The sequence below is a fragment of the Pyrus communis genome, chromosome 14 (assembly GCF_963583255.1).
Source record: "Pyrus communis chromosome 14, drPyrComm1.1, whole genome shotgun sequence".
Classification (NCBI taxonomy): Eukaryota; Viridiplantae; Streptophyta; class Magnoliopsida; order Rosales; family Rosaceae; genus Pyrus; species Pyrus communis.
In genome coordinates this window covers 21323050-21340071 of record NC_084816.1, presented here as the reverse complement: position 1 = coordinate 21340071, position 17022 = coordinate 21323050, and the positions used below count along the sequence as shown (strand labels likewise).

Genomic DNA, 17022 nt, shown 5'->3' with positions numbered 1-17022 from the left:
AACCGAGGTCCTCAGCCAATCGTGTGGCCACGTCAGCAATATTTGTGCCCACATTATCTTAAAAAATGTCAGCATATGAGTTGCCAAACTTGTAATTTATCCTCGAATAGTTGGCAATTTTGGCACTTCCAGTTTAGCTTCCGACACTTCCAGTTTGAGTATTTTAGTGTCAAAAGATAAACTGGGATAAAACCGCTAACCGTAACCCCCATAATCGAAGCAAAAAATGTTTAGGTCAATCAAGATAGCAAGTAGCCATTCACGACAGTAGTAGAAAGGTGTTGAGTTCTTGCATAATAACGTAGGTTCAAATCCCGTCGATAACTAATCTAACAAAATCTATTGTTTGATCAAAAAAATTAAAAAAAGATGACAAATTTCAGAAGGTATAACTCGAGATGTTAAAATTGCAATAACATATCAGGGTTTTGCTTATACAGAGAAAATTGTCTGATAATACAAGTGCCCCTACAAATCTCAAGTTTCTGACGAAAATGAAACAGGCATACTCACAAGAACATTATCAAAGATCATGGAAACCATAAGAAAATTGAAAACTGAAAAAAACATGTCGATTTATATAAGCCGAAGACCACTCAAACGGATTCGTATGACCTCATGTGTCTATGACCAGCCAAAAACATAGTCCAGGACGTAAACCAGCGCCAGGGAGAATGGGTAGAGTAGGTAAGCAATTGAAGACGTCCAAAGAGGGAAGACAGTGCGGAGACTGCCTAGAAGACCCATCACAACGCAAACGATGAGAATCACCAGGACTTCCGATGAGAAGTCCCACGTTAATCCCCTGGCGTAAACCAGGGCCAAAAATACTGCTAGGCAGAGGAGGTTATTCATGGTTACTGCACCATATAACTGCAACGAGAAACACAGATAAAGAGGTCATATTTCAACCGCATGATTGCAACGGCGTGACAGCAACAAAACCATACAGTACATTACTTTTCACGTTCATGAATTGGACTCAAATTATGCAGTACTTTCATACATTCATTTTTTTTTTCTTTTTCTGTTCTTTTGGTTAGATGCAGCACCTTCAATAGTACCTTCAGTGCAATAGTTATCAAAATAAATCTTCCATGCAATTGTATTAGTGCTCTCGAGCACCCATCAATTAATATAGCATCTCGGCTTCAGTCAAATACTCAAAATAAAACCTTCTTGTACTATGAGCGCATTATGTCAATCAACTAATACGATGGAGCGTGAAATCACAGATTCAAATTAAATATCATTCCTCCATCAACATAGTTAAATCATGACAAACAGAAGAATGTTAAATTGCTAATTGTGCAGGATACCCTAAACAATGTTGAATTTGGTCAATAATAATTTAATAGGATTGAGTTGGACACTTTAGAAAAGAGTTTGATCTGAGTGAAAGTCTAAAACTTAAAGTTGTAAGTTTATGGCAAACTTGTAAAAGCTCCAACTGATAAATTATACAACTGTTGAAGATGTGAAATATTGACAGGCTTGCAGATTGGTAAAACATCAAGAGATGGGATATGTGAGATACAAACCTCAGAAAATGTTAACGAGGCAGTCCTTATTTTTTTGCGGCTGGCAAAGATAATCGCTGATACAGCCTCACTAGAATTAGTAGCCAGAGGTAGAGCAATGAATGAGATGAAGAAAGTTGGAATGCTTGTGGCATCGGAGAAATTATCAACAGCGTCTACCAAGGGGTCTGCAAATGCAGCGGCAATAAGAGTTCCTACCAACAACATTAATCCTGCTTTGATAGAGGTCCACTTCACATTCTCAACACCCTCGACAACCTCATCACTTTGGTCATCCGCCCCCAAAAGAGCGTGCTCTTCTTTTGTTCGCTGTACTCGACAAAGCATTTACAGATTAGCATAGAAAAGTCGTATCAAATAAGCAAACCTTAAATCTATCTTCATAAGCAAACATTACCTTGTGAAAGTCTGTTAAAAACTTCATTGTACGATTACTGGGGTCAGTACTGATATCTCCTTGACGCTTTGCCTCATTGAGCCATTTTGAGATGCCAATGAAGAACTCATCACTACTGATATAGGAATCACGAGAAGTGTCAAAATCACTCATCACTTTCTCTACAGCTTCATTGTTATCCAACTGTATTTCATCAAACCGGATTCCTACAATCAGTGCTCTTAATTCAGAAGCTGAAAGAAACCCATCCCCATCCTCGTCAATTGTACAAAACAACCTGACACATATCCAATCAGAAAACGAGTTAGAACGAATTCCAACAATAAAATAAAATAAAAAATGCAACAGTCTCTCATAACAAAGAGACACAAAGCACAGACATGACTAACTACTCCATTGGTAATACTATTATAAAATACTAACTTCTTGATAATGTCTGCATCAGGTTCACCCTCATCATTAAGAAGCTTTCCCAATGCACGCTTCTTCAGATGTTGTAAGAGTCCTGATATTACATGCTTGTGCTTTGCATAAGCAATTTTTCTCCTCTGGATCCAAGGCTGAAACACCTGCAACAACAATTAAATATAAGTCAATAGCAGTGAAAATAAGCGTGAAGATCCAATTCGTAATACTAGGAAAAAGAAAATTTAAACAGTTTATGTTACCTACGGAACTAGCATGACAGAATCGCAACGGGTATCCAAACCTTTGGTATAAAAGAACTTACAGAATATTAATGCGCTTAAAAGTACTCAGACCTTTTAATAATAAACCTACAAAGCATAGGCGGTTGCTCACCCTTGATTAATAATAGGGCTGTCCAAGCATATCCCGAATTCCCATTAGTAACTGGAGTTCACAGTTTAAAAAATTAACAAGCAACAGTTTCCACCAATCTAGTGATATGGAATCCTTATAAGAAACCAAGATAAATTCTGTGATCTTAGTTTATAATACCTATTAAAGATATGAAACAACCCAAACACCCCCTCTTTCACTAAAGGAGTAACCAATTGTTATGTCATCTTCAATTATTTTTCCTTTTTCTTACGAGCTGACAAAGTTAGCTTTACTAGGCATAAGTACCAGCAATCTTCACATGAAAATGCAAATTACAATAGATGGAAGAAAAGCAGACAAATTTGTTAGCCGTAAATTACAAATAAGCTTTATAAATTAAGCAAACAGAAAAAAAAAAGTAAATAAATATAAAAGATTGGTTACACTACACCGTGTATGTAATTGCTGACTTGCTGCATCAAAACTATAATTACCTGATAAAGGCAATAAGAAAGCAATAGTGCTACCGAGACAATGAGTGAGATCAAAACTGCTAGGTGTCTACCCGAGGTGGAATTGAGGAGCTGCGGTAATTGCACAATAAGAAATGGGATGACAGATACAATCATAATCATTGCAGCATAGCTTGTCCAGATATCAGTACTGACACCAGAACCTGCAATTACCAACAGTTCTGCTTTAGTTCATATCTCCTTATATATCAGACATTCAAAATTTATGATTCCTGAAGTGGCAAACACAATAATTTAAAAGATTCAGTCAACAAGGCATATAAAACTGGGTTTTTTAAGATGAACAAGAAGGTCAAGTAGTCCAGTTTTCTTGTTGGAACATTCACAACTTGCTCTCTCTTGTTCACAGAACCGGAGATTAGGAAACAAATATACAACTAATTCAACAAAGCATTCTTCCCACTACATGTCAGTAGGAATACAAATTTTCTCTTAATTTCATTTTTCAATCTTCGTTTAGAATTTCATCACTTATTAAACTTTCACTGGTCAACATATAACACATGCATTCACACATGTGGATCAATCCTTTGTTAATCGTCATTGTGCATTTTCCCATTTACCATAGGTGAAAATAATTTCTGACCACAGATAAAGAGAACAATGTTTGTAAGGTGAAAACAAGGCATATAAAATTTGCAATTTACATTTCTCAAATAAACGTGCAAAGAGAATATAGACTTACCAGTTAAGCTCAACCCTTTTGTATCTTTGTTATCCATGGCAACCGATCCCTGAATATCACACTTTCCGACAATAACACAGGAACCCCATATTACCGTAAGCAGCATTACAGTAGAACCAGCTAGCAAGCCCATTCCAACAGAGACCTGACTTTGAGCAGTTTCTTTAGTTCCAGAAAGTCCGGATACTGAAAATAATACATTACATATCAGAAGCCATTAAAAGTTAATTATTAAATAGATAATCTAAATAGGATGGATAAAACAAAGAGCATCCTTTTTTTAGAACACACCACACATCCCCGAAAACCGAACATGTATAGCTAAAGACTAATGCGAAGGTTTAAGGTATTTGAGAAAATGATATATTAGACTATTGCATAAAAGTAAGAGCCTGTTTGGTATTCTACTTGAATCCAACTTTTTAGACTCGAACCACTTTTTAAGTTTTACAACTTGAATGCTTGTTTGGTAGGACTGTTTTCAAAAACTGAATTCAAAACTAACTTGAAAATTAACCTACTTCTAGAAAACACAGAAAGTGAGTTTTTAAACCGTAAATCCACTACTTTTACTCTCTCTTCTCCTCTCACTCCCTATTTTTCTCTCTATCATATCTTACTCTTTCCTCCCTTCCAGATCTCTCTCCTCTTTCTCTTTCCTCCCCTCCTCCCTCGAATCTCTCTCTCCTACTTTTCTCTTCTCCATCTGCTCTTTCTCTCTCATCTCTCTCACCTCCCCTCCTCTCCCGAATCTCTCTCCTCTCACTCTTCTTTCTCTCTCATCTCTCTTGTTCTCTCTAATCTCCCTCTCCTCCGACCCTCCAATTGAGTTGTTGTACGATATTTTTCTATTCTTTTTAATTATTAAAATTTAAAAACAATTTGAATCTCATAGCGAACAAATTTTTGGATCTTAAATAAAATTGTTCTTAAAACATGTTCTTAAGAAATGTTTTGAGAAATTATGAAAAACAAATTAATACGATACCAAACAGGCCCTAAAGTTCCAAAATTTGCATATGCAAAGGGCTAATTCAGCACAATTTATATTGCAGGAACACTTTCTCTTCTTGATTTAGCTTTTAAGCATTCGATCTTTGTTTTTTTTATCTTAAATTTGCTTCTGAAGTACGATCACTAAACCGAAACAGGTCCAATTATTCCAGATCAAAATCTTCAAATCCGAGCAAAATTTTGGTATTAAGGACAAGGCATAAAGCTAAACAACTGGGGCCAATCCCAAATTCGAATCGCAAACAGATAGAGCAACTAACAAAAGTGGGATCCAATCTACATCACAATTCAAAATTCATATCATATTCTCTCTACTGGGATCCAAATGAAAAGATACATTCGAAAAAAAGTTGAGAATTCAAATTTGTTTTATTTAAATATTGAAAAGAAGAAAAGAACACAAAGCTTGCAAAAGTTTAAAGGTATAATCTTTCAATTTCCAAAGGGAAAAAGTTGAATTATTCGAAAGCAAACACAAACAAAACAGTGCATATTACTATGGTCTATCACTGTACATCACTCACATAAAGTCGATATTTAAAAATGCATAATTTCATCCGAAATAAACAAAAAAATGATAATTTTCTATCACTTTCTCGGCAACCAAACAGCTAGTAAGAAAAAGAGACTGACCGAGAATGAGCATGGCGTCGGGAAGGGCGCCGAGGATGGGGAGGAACAAGCCTCCGATGATACCGGGCCCGAGAATCTCGAGCAACAGCTCGCTGCCGTTGGAGAGGTAGGTGGCGGCCAAGTACATCAGGTAACCATACACCAGAATCAGGAAGAGGTTGCCGATCACGGTGGTGGTGCAGGGCAGGAACCCGTAGGTCTGCTCGCAGGTGGAGTCCTCCGCCGAAAGGGCGTTCTTGAGAGTGAGGTAGGGCGCGAAGGTATGGGACCGGTGGTGGTGGTGGACTCCATCGGAGATCAGATCGGATGACGTTGATTGGTTGAAGTCGGAGAGGAGCAAGCGGCCTCCGTGGGCCTGGCCGCAGAGGACCAGAAGGAGGAGGAAGAAGGACACGTCAGAGGGTTTAGACATGGCGGGAGGCGGGTGGGCTCGGGGCGCGGGGGATTGGATGTGAGGTGGCGATTGGTAAGCGATAAGGGAGAGGGACTGGGGGAGTCGGTCAGTGTCTGAATCGTGTTTTTCGGTTGGTGGTGGGGGATATGATATGACGTGGTTGGGGGGGGGGGGGGGGGTGAAGGCGATTTGTATTACTTAACTTTTAAGCATTAATTATGATTCAGAAGACTAATTTTTCCAACTATTTCTATTTATATTTTTAAATTGATATTTTAAATTCCAAGTAATTCCATCCAAATTTAAAATTTCTATTTTTTTCATATTTTTTTTCCTTTTTAAGATGTGCTCCAATTCTTATAAAAATGCTTCTACAGGGGTCATCTGGCTCATTTCTTTTATTTTGGGATGGTGATAACAATACACTTATTCTTACTTTTTTCAGATCCCGTTTAATTTTTAATTATCAATTCGTATAAATTAAAGAAGATCAATGAACAAATATTAACAAGTATGTGTGAAAAGTTAAAAAAAAAAAAAAAATGTTTGGATAGCACTACTCTTATTTTATTTGGTTGAAGTCTTGTTGAAAGATTTGTGACTACTGTACTGATGACTCTTTCAATCTTCTATGTATGGGCCGGCCTAAATGAAGTTTTTGTTTTCTTTATCAATTAAACAAAGATGAAAAAATATATTTAAACCCAACACATAAAGTTTAGGGGCTTGGTTTATTTTTATTTTTTATACAACGATAGATTTTATATTAAGAAATGAGGAAATATGTTAGTATAGAACTTGACATATATATTTTTATTTTCTATACTATCATAGATTTGTTTTTTTTTTTGACTCCCCATCTTATCACGTTTTTGGCACAATTCGCGTGTCAATATTGTAAAATCTTATGCAAAAAACATGAGGTAGTGTAGAGTTCATAGAGTCTCACTTTGAGAAAATATTCTTAGCATTTCTATATACAAAATATAGTTTAAAGAGGAATATTAGGTTGACTGAATTTTGTAAACTAAATAACATGAAAATTAATGATTGAATTATTACTTAACTGTTTAACTGTTGATTAACATATTTAGATAACATATCATTTAATTTACAAATTTCGTCTACAATTTTAATTTACCTAGCATTACTCTAGTTTAAATAGTTGATCTCCGAGCATTACTCAAAATTCTTTTCTTTCTCAATATATTTACCCACTTGCAGATTTTTATAGCTTTACCACAAACATTTCACCATCATTTCCAACAAAATTCGTCATTTGGATATTTCAAATCATTTCACATTAACTATGGTGGATGCTCATCATCCTTCTTTTAAGACTGCTACGTGTCTATTTTTAATTGTAGTTAACATTTATATTAAAGGTTTATTATTAAACTTTTAAAAGGCATAAAAAAGCTAATAAACATTAAAAATGCAAAAACCCAACAGTCAAGAAAGCTGCACCGCCACCATCACCTTGCCACCGTCGGCGAACCCACCCTCTTACATACTCTCTCTCTCTCTCTCTCTCTCATATTTCCAATTGAGGATACCAGCCTTCGAACCCACAACAATGATGATTCAAACGCTCAATTTTGATTTAAAAGATACACAAAACTAAGTAATCATGAAATAAATAATTTCAACAGTCACCTAACCCAGTCACATCACCTCGCCGGCAGCAGCCATCTCACCTCCTTGCCGCCGGCTATTTTCTTCCCTTCAACCTCTCCTTCTTCTTCCCCCATCCAACCTCTCTCTCTCTAGACATTGTTCTAGGGTAAAGATAATCTGAAATGGGACGAGGAGAAGGAGACCGGGTGTGGACGACAACGAAGGAAGCGCGCTAAAGCTCTAATGGGTTGTAGGTTTGGAAGAGAAGATGGAACAGTCAATTAAAATATATATTTTTTAGAATAAATTACATAAAATTACTTTAACTATAGATCAAATCATAATCTCATATCTCATATTTTAAAAATGACAATATCATACCTCATCTTACAAATTTGTTATAATATCAAATCTCCGTCAATTTATTTAATTATTTTGTTAAATACTGACGTAGCTTAAAGTGGACCACATTCTTTAGCCCAAGTGGATAAAAATATTAATAAATTTACAATAAAATTATTTAAATATTTTTTGTAAAAACATATGGGATCCACCCTCTTCTCTCTCCACCCCTGTCACATCCGATCTCTCTCCTCTCTCCTATCTTTCTTTCACATCCAATCTCTCTCCTATGTCTCTCACAACCGATCTCTCTCCTCTCTCTCTCCTATCTCTCTCTCTCACATCCAATTTCGTGAGATTCTTTCTTCCTCCATTCTTAACCTTCATCCTCCATATTTTTCAACTCATTTCGTTTGTTTCCCAGAAATTCAAATCGGCACAAAGAAAAAAAAAATTCACCACTCTCCTCCTCTTTCTCCAAAAAAATTTCACGTTCATCCTCCAAATTTCACCACTCATTCTCTGTCCCCCCAGAAAAAAAAAATGGACAAAAAAAAACCCAAACTTTTTTTTTTTTTTTTGCAAGCAGGTTTGTCAGGCCTGGGGACTGGGTCGAATTTAAGGATCTAGAAGAGAGAAGGTAGAAGGTCGAGATGCAGGGGTCGAAGTAGAGGTAGAAGATGTCATCGGCGAGGCTGACGACGATGAGGGGATAAAAATTGATGTTGTTCTTGATTCCAAAAATGATGAGGAACCCATCATCGTAAATGGGCGATCTGGAAGTTATCTTGACATTGTTGAGCGAAGGGTGACCTGGTGACAGAGAGGGAATGCGCAGAGAGTAAAGTCGAGATCTTGTGCTAACGATGAGGGATTTGAGGTTTTGGATTGGGGAAGATGGATAAGGGTGATGGGTTTATAGGGGGTGGGTTCAACGATAGGGATTTGGTGGAGGAAGAGGAGGGGAGGAGCTCTAAGGGAGGGAGGTGTATATGGCCGAGGAGAAAGATGTAACGACTCGTCCCCAAAAACTACGGTTTTTATAGTTTTAAAATGTGAAATTTTGAAAATGCCCTTCGAGGAAAATGCATTGACTTTTGCTGACCGCCTTGTCAAGTCACATAAGATCCATTTTCTTGGCGTATCCTCGTAGTACTCATTGTTACGAATGCGTAGGCGCAAACAGAACGTAATTTGGAGTTATAATGAATGAGTTATTAACGAATGAAGTCGAGGGCAAAATTGTAAATTTATTATTTTTTGGAATGCTCCAGATTTTTGGAGCAAAATCTGGAAAGCCACGTGTGTGGCTGAGATTGAATGGAATGAGAGATGGTCGGTGGAGATAGAAAATAAAGGAGAGAAAAGAGGGAGAGGTGAGGACGAATAGAGAGAAGAAGAAAGGGGGAGAGGGTGAGTGACCAATGGGAAAAAGAAGAAAGGAAGAAAAAGGAAAGAGTGGAGGAGCACCGAATCACCCTGACCCAGTTCTTCCCCACGCGACCGACCCGTTTCTCTTCAAATTTTCCTGCTATTTTCTTCAGTTTTCCTTCAATTTTCTAAAAAATTGTAGCCAACCAACACCACCAATCAACTCGGTGTCATCCCAATCTCCATTACCACCCAAGTTTAATGGTTATAGGTCGTGATTTCACGACAACACTCACGTCGGCTCGGAGGACACCCACAGCGGTGAATCCGCCATTTATGCAACGATTTCGTGCAATTTCCACCACCAATGTACTCCCATCAACCTCAAGAACAAAGCCCATGCATTGGTTAAGGCGTCGGAGCTTGTTTAGAGTCGAATCAAGAACCCAAATCTTAGGGTTCGGGCGTGGCGACTTGAAGCTTTTCCCGGCTAAATTGGACTTGACCACAGGTATAAAACATGTTTTACTCATTAAGATCTTCATTTCTATGAAATTTGGGAACTTTTAGAAATAGTTGATTTTTTTGGCCAGTCGGGACAACCGACCGCCGTGTACGGCGGCGCGTGGGCCGAGACATCCCCTAACCTTCCTAAGCTAAGTTTGATACCCCAATTCTATAGGTGAAGTTAGATTGATGAAATCTCATCATATGAGCATAGTTTTGATGGAATCCGGCACTTGATTATAATCAACGATCCGACCGTTGGATCGTCACCAAACTTTAATATTTTATAGTACGTAATATATGAGGATCATAGGAAATTATGGATTGGGAATCCAATGTACGGATCTTCCCGAATTGGATTTGTAAGTTCATAAAATAAAACGTTAACCGCCACTTGAACTTGCAATTGGCGGAGATCCAACCATTGGATCGTAATGAAACTTTAGTATGATGTTTTAGAAGTATAGTGTGGGTTTTTGGAAGTTACGGATCGGAAATCTATGATGCGGATCTTCTAGATCGAGTTACGTAGGGTTGTGGAAACTACCATCGATTTTTTACCGACAGTTGACTTTTGGTCATTGGGTCCCAAATCATTCTAGAACATCCTTAGGGATGTATTTTATGTAAGTTACATGTTCTATCGATAAGAATTCTGAGACGTGGCTGAATATTTGTTCTAGGCGCCGATCGTTCGTGACGTCTCAATATTCGTGCTAGGAAGTTATAGTGTAGACTCCAGGTGAGTAGGTCTTTTTCCTTTTTATAATATATATAAACTTTACAGTTTCCACGAATGTTTTGAACTGAGTTATGCATATCATGCCATGATTAAATATTGTTATATTTAAAATGTTGCATTATTATGAAATTGTGAAATGCCAAACAATCCTACGGGATGCATATGTAAGTTCAGGTGAGTTTACTTTGTGATTGAATCGGTTGTATTGCATTGGTATGCACACATTTATTTAGAGCTCATCATGACTGCACCCCAGTATTAGTGCTCCTACCCAGGGCTAAGGCCAGCCTTCACGTAATTGTTCACCTTCTGCACCACATGCTCACCTTGGATCCAAGTCTGGTGCCATCTTATCGTACAGACCACAATAGGTGGTTCCGACTCATAGGTGACCCACGAATTATCGCACAGCCTTTACGTGATCGTAGCACTTGAGCGTACATATTTATACCCAGCTTGTCGTACAGGTCACACTAGGTGACTCCGACTCGTGCGTTAATCTAGATTGATGAGTTACAGGTCCAGTCGTACAGGTCACGTTAGGTGACTCGAACTGGCATACTATTTTATATTGGTTTCACACCTGACTTACATTTATTATTGCTAAGATATTATGACATGGCATACTTCAGTTTTCACTGCTCTTCTGCATTGGTTTTCATACCTACGTAGTAGTATTTTCTGGAAACTATATAGGTTTTACGGCGAGGGGTTATAACATTTTTAAAAGGTTTTTATTAAAACTTTATTTTCAGGGCCACTCACCCTTGTTTTTCGTCCCTCCAGGTTCTAGTAGATGAGTTTTCGTACCAACGAGGATTATTGGCAAATCTTGGTGTAGACAATTACCATCGATGCTATAATTCTCACCTTATTTTACTGTACTGTACTTATGTTCTGTCATCACGTGTGAATTGGGTTCATTCCCGCTCTCAGGAGCACACTCTTGTATTTAGGCACTTTTAAATTTAAATTTATTCACATTTTCCACATCACTACACTTTATGGCTTTGTCGTCTTCTAGGTGTCGGCCAGCACAGCTCGATTCGAAGTCCTAGTTGACATTCCAGGTCGAGGTGTGTCAAATGACCCATTGAAACGGATCAGGAGAAAGAGAGAATTATAAGGGGGTGGGTCCCACATGTTTTTTTTAATAAAAATATTTAAATAATTTATCTTTAATTTATTAATATTTAATTAATATTTTTGTCTAGTTGTGCCATGGAGTAGGTTTCGCTCCAAGTCACGTCAATATTTAACAGAAAAATTAACAGACAAACAGGCGGAGGTTAACATTGCAACAATTTCGTAAGATTAAGTATGACATTGTAATTTTTAAAACATGAGGTATGAGATTGTGATTTAATCCATAGTTGAGATAGTTTTGTGTAATTTACCCTATTTTTTATAGGTATTTGTTTTAACAATCTAAAAATCTCATTTTGCACTCCAAACTTTCTATAATTAGAAAGAAAAATACACTTATGATGAGTGTATAATGAGATTTTTGGAGTACTAATAATAGTTCCCTTTTTATATTAATCTGTTTTCTCTTTCCTCATTTTAAAAGTTTAAGAAAGTAAATTGTTATTAGCACTCCAAAAATCTCATTTGGCACTCCAAACTTTCTATAATTAGAAAGAAAAATACATTTGTGAGGAGTGTAGAATGAGATTTTTGGAGTGCTAATAACAATTCCCTTAAGAAGTGATTTTTTTGAAACATTATCGTCAATTACAGTAAAAAAACATAGAAAAGAAAAGGAGGGTCTACCATGTTTCTAAATTTTTTCTTTTTCAATGTGTAGTAATCAGTGCTCTTTAATGAAATTTTCGAATGACAAATATACCTTTACATATTTACAAAATTACAATTATTACCCCTATATTATTCTCTTTGACAATATTATATCACATTAAATACTATATCTTTTTTAGTCATTTAATATATTCACAGTAATTTATATAAACGTTTACTAAACACTCTTAACACTATCTTTTTGTTTTTGTTAAAAACATTTTTACAAAAATATGTTTATCAAACACTCAACAATTTTATTTTACAGCTGTTTATTCTTACAGTACAATAAAAATGGTTTTTTTTTTAAAGCACAACAATACCAAACTAGCCCTTAAAAAATAGGGATAAGCACTCACTATAATTTATAGTTGTGAGCAAAAATGCTCCCTTCAGATTAATTAAAAAATACTATTAGACAAACAATTTTTTTTTTTTTTTTTCGAAATGAATGTACGATATTCATTAAGCAAGAGTAGAATACATCTAAACTGACGATAGCGTGCATAATGGGTCTTAATAAAAACCTTGACGGGGCTTTCAACCCTTTTCTGGGAAATGGTGCCTTGCCAACACCATTGTTTGGCGAGCTGCAGTGGGCTCTGTGTGCAGTGCAGATTGTGAGCTCACAATGGGACCGACGTCAACAACTAGAAACTCCCCCAGATGGTTACGCAACACCACCCCATAACCACCCGTCAACCACTTTGATTCCAGGCCCCATCAAAATTACACTTAACCCACCCCTCCTCTGGCTTTCTCCACTTTTGCAACTCTCGGGCAGCCCTTCTTGCTATTGGCTTATGCCATTTATGAAATTCCTGCATCCACCCTTCTGTTCAAAGCACAATTTCTTGCAAGTGTATCACCTTGCCTTCCCAAAGAACCTCATTCCTATGATTCCATAATGCCCACATCATCATCAAACAAAATTCAAACCCAACAATTGATACATGTAGTTTTAAATTTGCTAACCAATGGATGAGAGATAAACGTTCACTGTTATCCACCTTTAGGCCATGGCTGCGAAACCACACTGCTCTTGCCACATTGCAATCTTTTAGAATGTGCTCCGTTGATTGCGTTTGACCACCACACACGACGCAGACCTCCTCATTCCACACTCATCGCTTACAAAGGTTCAACCGTGTAGGCAAAGAATCTAGGCACGCTTGCCAAACGTAAATCTTGACCTTCCCAGGAACACAAGCACTCCACAAATTCTTTCAAAAAGTTTAATCTAAATTTTATAAACTCAATGTTCTAACGTTACTTTAATTGGAAACTCCTGCTTGTCCAGCCGGCTCCTAAAGAAACAACTCGTTGGAAAACGACACATTGGCTGTCGGCAATAATATTTTAGCGTATAAAGCAAACGCTAGATTCACCCGCGTTTGCAGTATCAAGTCGGCCAGACCTTTGACTGTTTGTGAAGTAAATCAATATATATATTCCAATTTGGGTATTCTGTGGGATTTACCTTAAAAGAGAAACAAATTTTATTCTATGTTGGCCCACAATGTCTTATCAGATATTACTTAAGATAGGGTTAATCTTAAAAGAAGGAGAATAAATAGGTCCCAATCAGATCGGATTGCTTGCTTTCCTTTTCTTCGGTTGCTGGATTCCTTTCTTTGAAGCTGCCACTTTTTCTTTAACTACAAAGTATCTTACATTAATTATTGCTAAAGAAAGGAGGCCTCCAATCTGATACGTAATTAACTCATTAACTGAGGAAGAATCCACTAACCAACAATGCAATTCATCGCTTACAAGGCTCGCACATTTTTCTATGGGATGATTACACTTTTTACTTGTGTAATTTCAGACCATAACCTTTTTTGTATTTGTATTTTAAAAATTAGCAACAATTACTCGTAAAGTTATAGAATGTTTCGCTATTGATTACTTTGTTTAAGTATTAAGTTAACTTTCTATTTCTTGATGCGACCCTTGTTGAATTTTATATTTACTTGGTGTCATGTGAATTCATGACCTTAAAGACAATGAATTTTTTTTTTCTAAAAAAATCCCCTATTAATATCCTATATATAAAGTTATGAAAAATAAACCAAGTGACACCAGCCCAACTCATGTTAGGAAAAATATCACTACTTTTAACGCTAAAAATTAGTATTTAACTTGATAGTTAGATGAATAAGAAGCCAATATTGTAATACTTTGTAACTTTAACAGTTGTTTTTGTCAAATTTTAATACACAACGACAAAACTATTATCGGTCTTAGACCACTCAAGTAAGCAGACTAATTTTCTAATAAATTACTTTAAGCGGTTGTTGAGGCACCACAAGGACAAACTTGTTGCTAGTCCCAGGCCGCATGAGTAAGTAGAACAACTCTCTAATGAACTTCTTTAAGCATGTGTTGAGGCACCACACTCATGACATGCCTGCTAATTCACAATTACTTATGTACATACCAATTATTTAGTAATGAAAATACAAATGGATCCCCCACTAATATCAAGAATTCAACTTTTGATGTTGGCGGATCCAAAATTTTAAATTCGGAGGGTCCCAATAATAAAGGTAAAAAAATTTATAGATAATAACCTTTAAAAGTTAAATTATAATACATTTCATTCATAAATCATACACAAACAACATTACAAGCTATAAAATTCTAATTCAAGCGTCTACAACGATATTTCATAGTCTGAAAATGTTCCATTTGCAAATATGCTCTTTGGCTTGAAAAACCTTTCCATATTTCTTATCTCTACACTACACATTAACAAAAAAAAAAAAACACACACACACACACACACACAAAACATATACCAATTAATCAATAGACAAAATTCCAATAATTAAATGAGTATACAAACATAAAACATATTTATAATCATAACAATAATAGATTATAAATCTCCATCAGATAATATAATTTAGTTGAGATTAGATTAGATTAGAATACCAAAAAATCTTATTTGAATTTTGAACCAAATGGTGCTGGTGTGGATATTTGAAACAAATTGAGATATGATATTCAAGTAAAATTAAAATATGAGATTGGGTGGGATTTTAGGATTTTAGGGTTTTGAGAATTGGAAAATTGAGGATTGGATATGTGAAAATGGGCGGTTTCAAGTTTTGGATGGGGGAAGGGATGAGTAAGGTATGGGATTCAGGAAGAGTGATGGGGGCATTGGGGACTTAAAACAAAAAGGAAGAAAACGAAAACGTTTTTCCATTGTCTAATTTTTCTTTTTTTTTATTTAAGAAAAGGTTTTAATCAGTTGGCCAAAACGTGCGTTTTGGGCCAAGGCTGAAAAGGGCAAAATTGTCTTTCTTCCTCTGCACGTTCGTCTTCCCCATGAGGACGCCATTGCTGCAGCTGCATAGCCTTCATCCGAGTACGAGGGGTCCCTGAAAATTTTCAAGAAACGATTCAGGGGTCTTCGAGGGGTCATGGGACCTCCCAGGTCCCTCTGTGGATCCGTCATTAGCAATACCTACACAAAAATCGTAAGTGATGCCTTTTGTATGACTGCGTAGTTAAAGTTACGATTCTCATTCAAACTTTGTCCAAAATTGCATATGAGGCTCATAGACAGTAAAATTGTCCATACATCCTTCTTTTGACTAAAAACGATATTTTTGACCCATGTGGTGTAAAAAGTGTTAATCATGCTTGTGTAATTAATGTTAGTTAAAATCACGACTTTTGACACACCCCGACCTAGAATTCAATGTGGATACCCATATCGAAGCGTGTTGGCCAACACTCAAAAGGTGATAAAGCCATAGATAAAAGTGATGAGTAAGAATAAAATAAAGTAAGAGAATAAAAAAAAAAAAAAAAAAAGTAGAATAGAGTAGAGTGAGTAGATTGCACAGAGAATAAAGTGATGAACCATTAAGTAAATGTACGTAATGGACACTAGAGATACCAAACTGACATCAGAGCAATCTAAATATCTAAAGCGAATGTAACTAATGTATTACATCTCAAGATGCTCATTACAAGATTAATAAGAGAAGTCCCTATACGGGTGAGGGAAGATTATGCTACCACATCTCAGTGTCAAGAGCTCTAAAGCCTAGTAAAACATTTATCTTTAGAACATACTAACCTCTTGCTTTAAAAACTCGTATAGATGTCAAATCATATTAAATCATAAGTATGAAAAACCAAGCAATAAAATAGAAATATTTATTCCAAGAAGTCGAGTAAAACTCATAAATTCTCAATGTAAAATCATTCCGAATAAACTAACAAGTAGAAATCGCAATAACAAAGTATCATAGTCTGAAACCGTAATAATAATAAAAATAAAATAATAATAAAGTACCATAGCATTAGTGAAAATCATGTATACCTAAAAAACAGGTTTATCACAATCATCAATAAATAAGATATGGTATGCTCACTAGACAATGCAAACATACAAGTTCATGCAGAAATATTCTAACATGAATAGGCTAGGTGTATAAATCTACACTCTACTACATGCACGATAAGTTGGCGCTAGGCGCTCACATACGAGTCCTAGTTGCCTAGTGCAATTTAAGGATAGGCTGACACCTATTATGGATCCTAAGCAAATATAACGGTGCAAGTGAACAAACACGAAAAGCTGATCCTGACCAAAAAAGTACAAATAAAAGGAAACACCTTGTAAGCATACATGGTGAGCAGACAT

The 17022-nt window shown here is 36.3% G+C and overlaps 1 protein-coding gene across 1 annotated transcript; it reads right to left on the bottom strand.

Annotated features, from left to right (window-relative positions):
• Positions 1–383: 383 nt before the first annotated feature.
• Positions 384–6118, bottom strand: LOC137715135 (sodium/calcium exchanger NCL-like). The gene is made up of 7 exons (XM_068454372.1): positions 5587–6118; positions 3940–4125; positions 3216–3397; positions 2362–2507; positions 1939–2215; positions 1542–1850; positions 384–873 (listed from the first exon to the last, which is right to left on the bottom strand). The coding sequence occupies exons 1-7, from the start codon at positions 5996–5998 to the stop codon at positions 625–627; spliced, it is 1761 nt and encodes a 586-aa protein (XP_068310473.1). The 5' UTR covers positions 5999–6118; the 3' UTR covers positions 384–624.
• Between the last annotated feature and the right edge of the window lie 10904 nt (positions 6119–17022).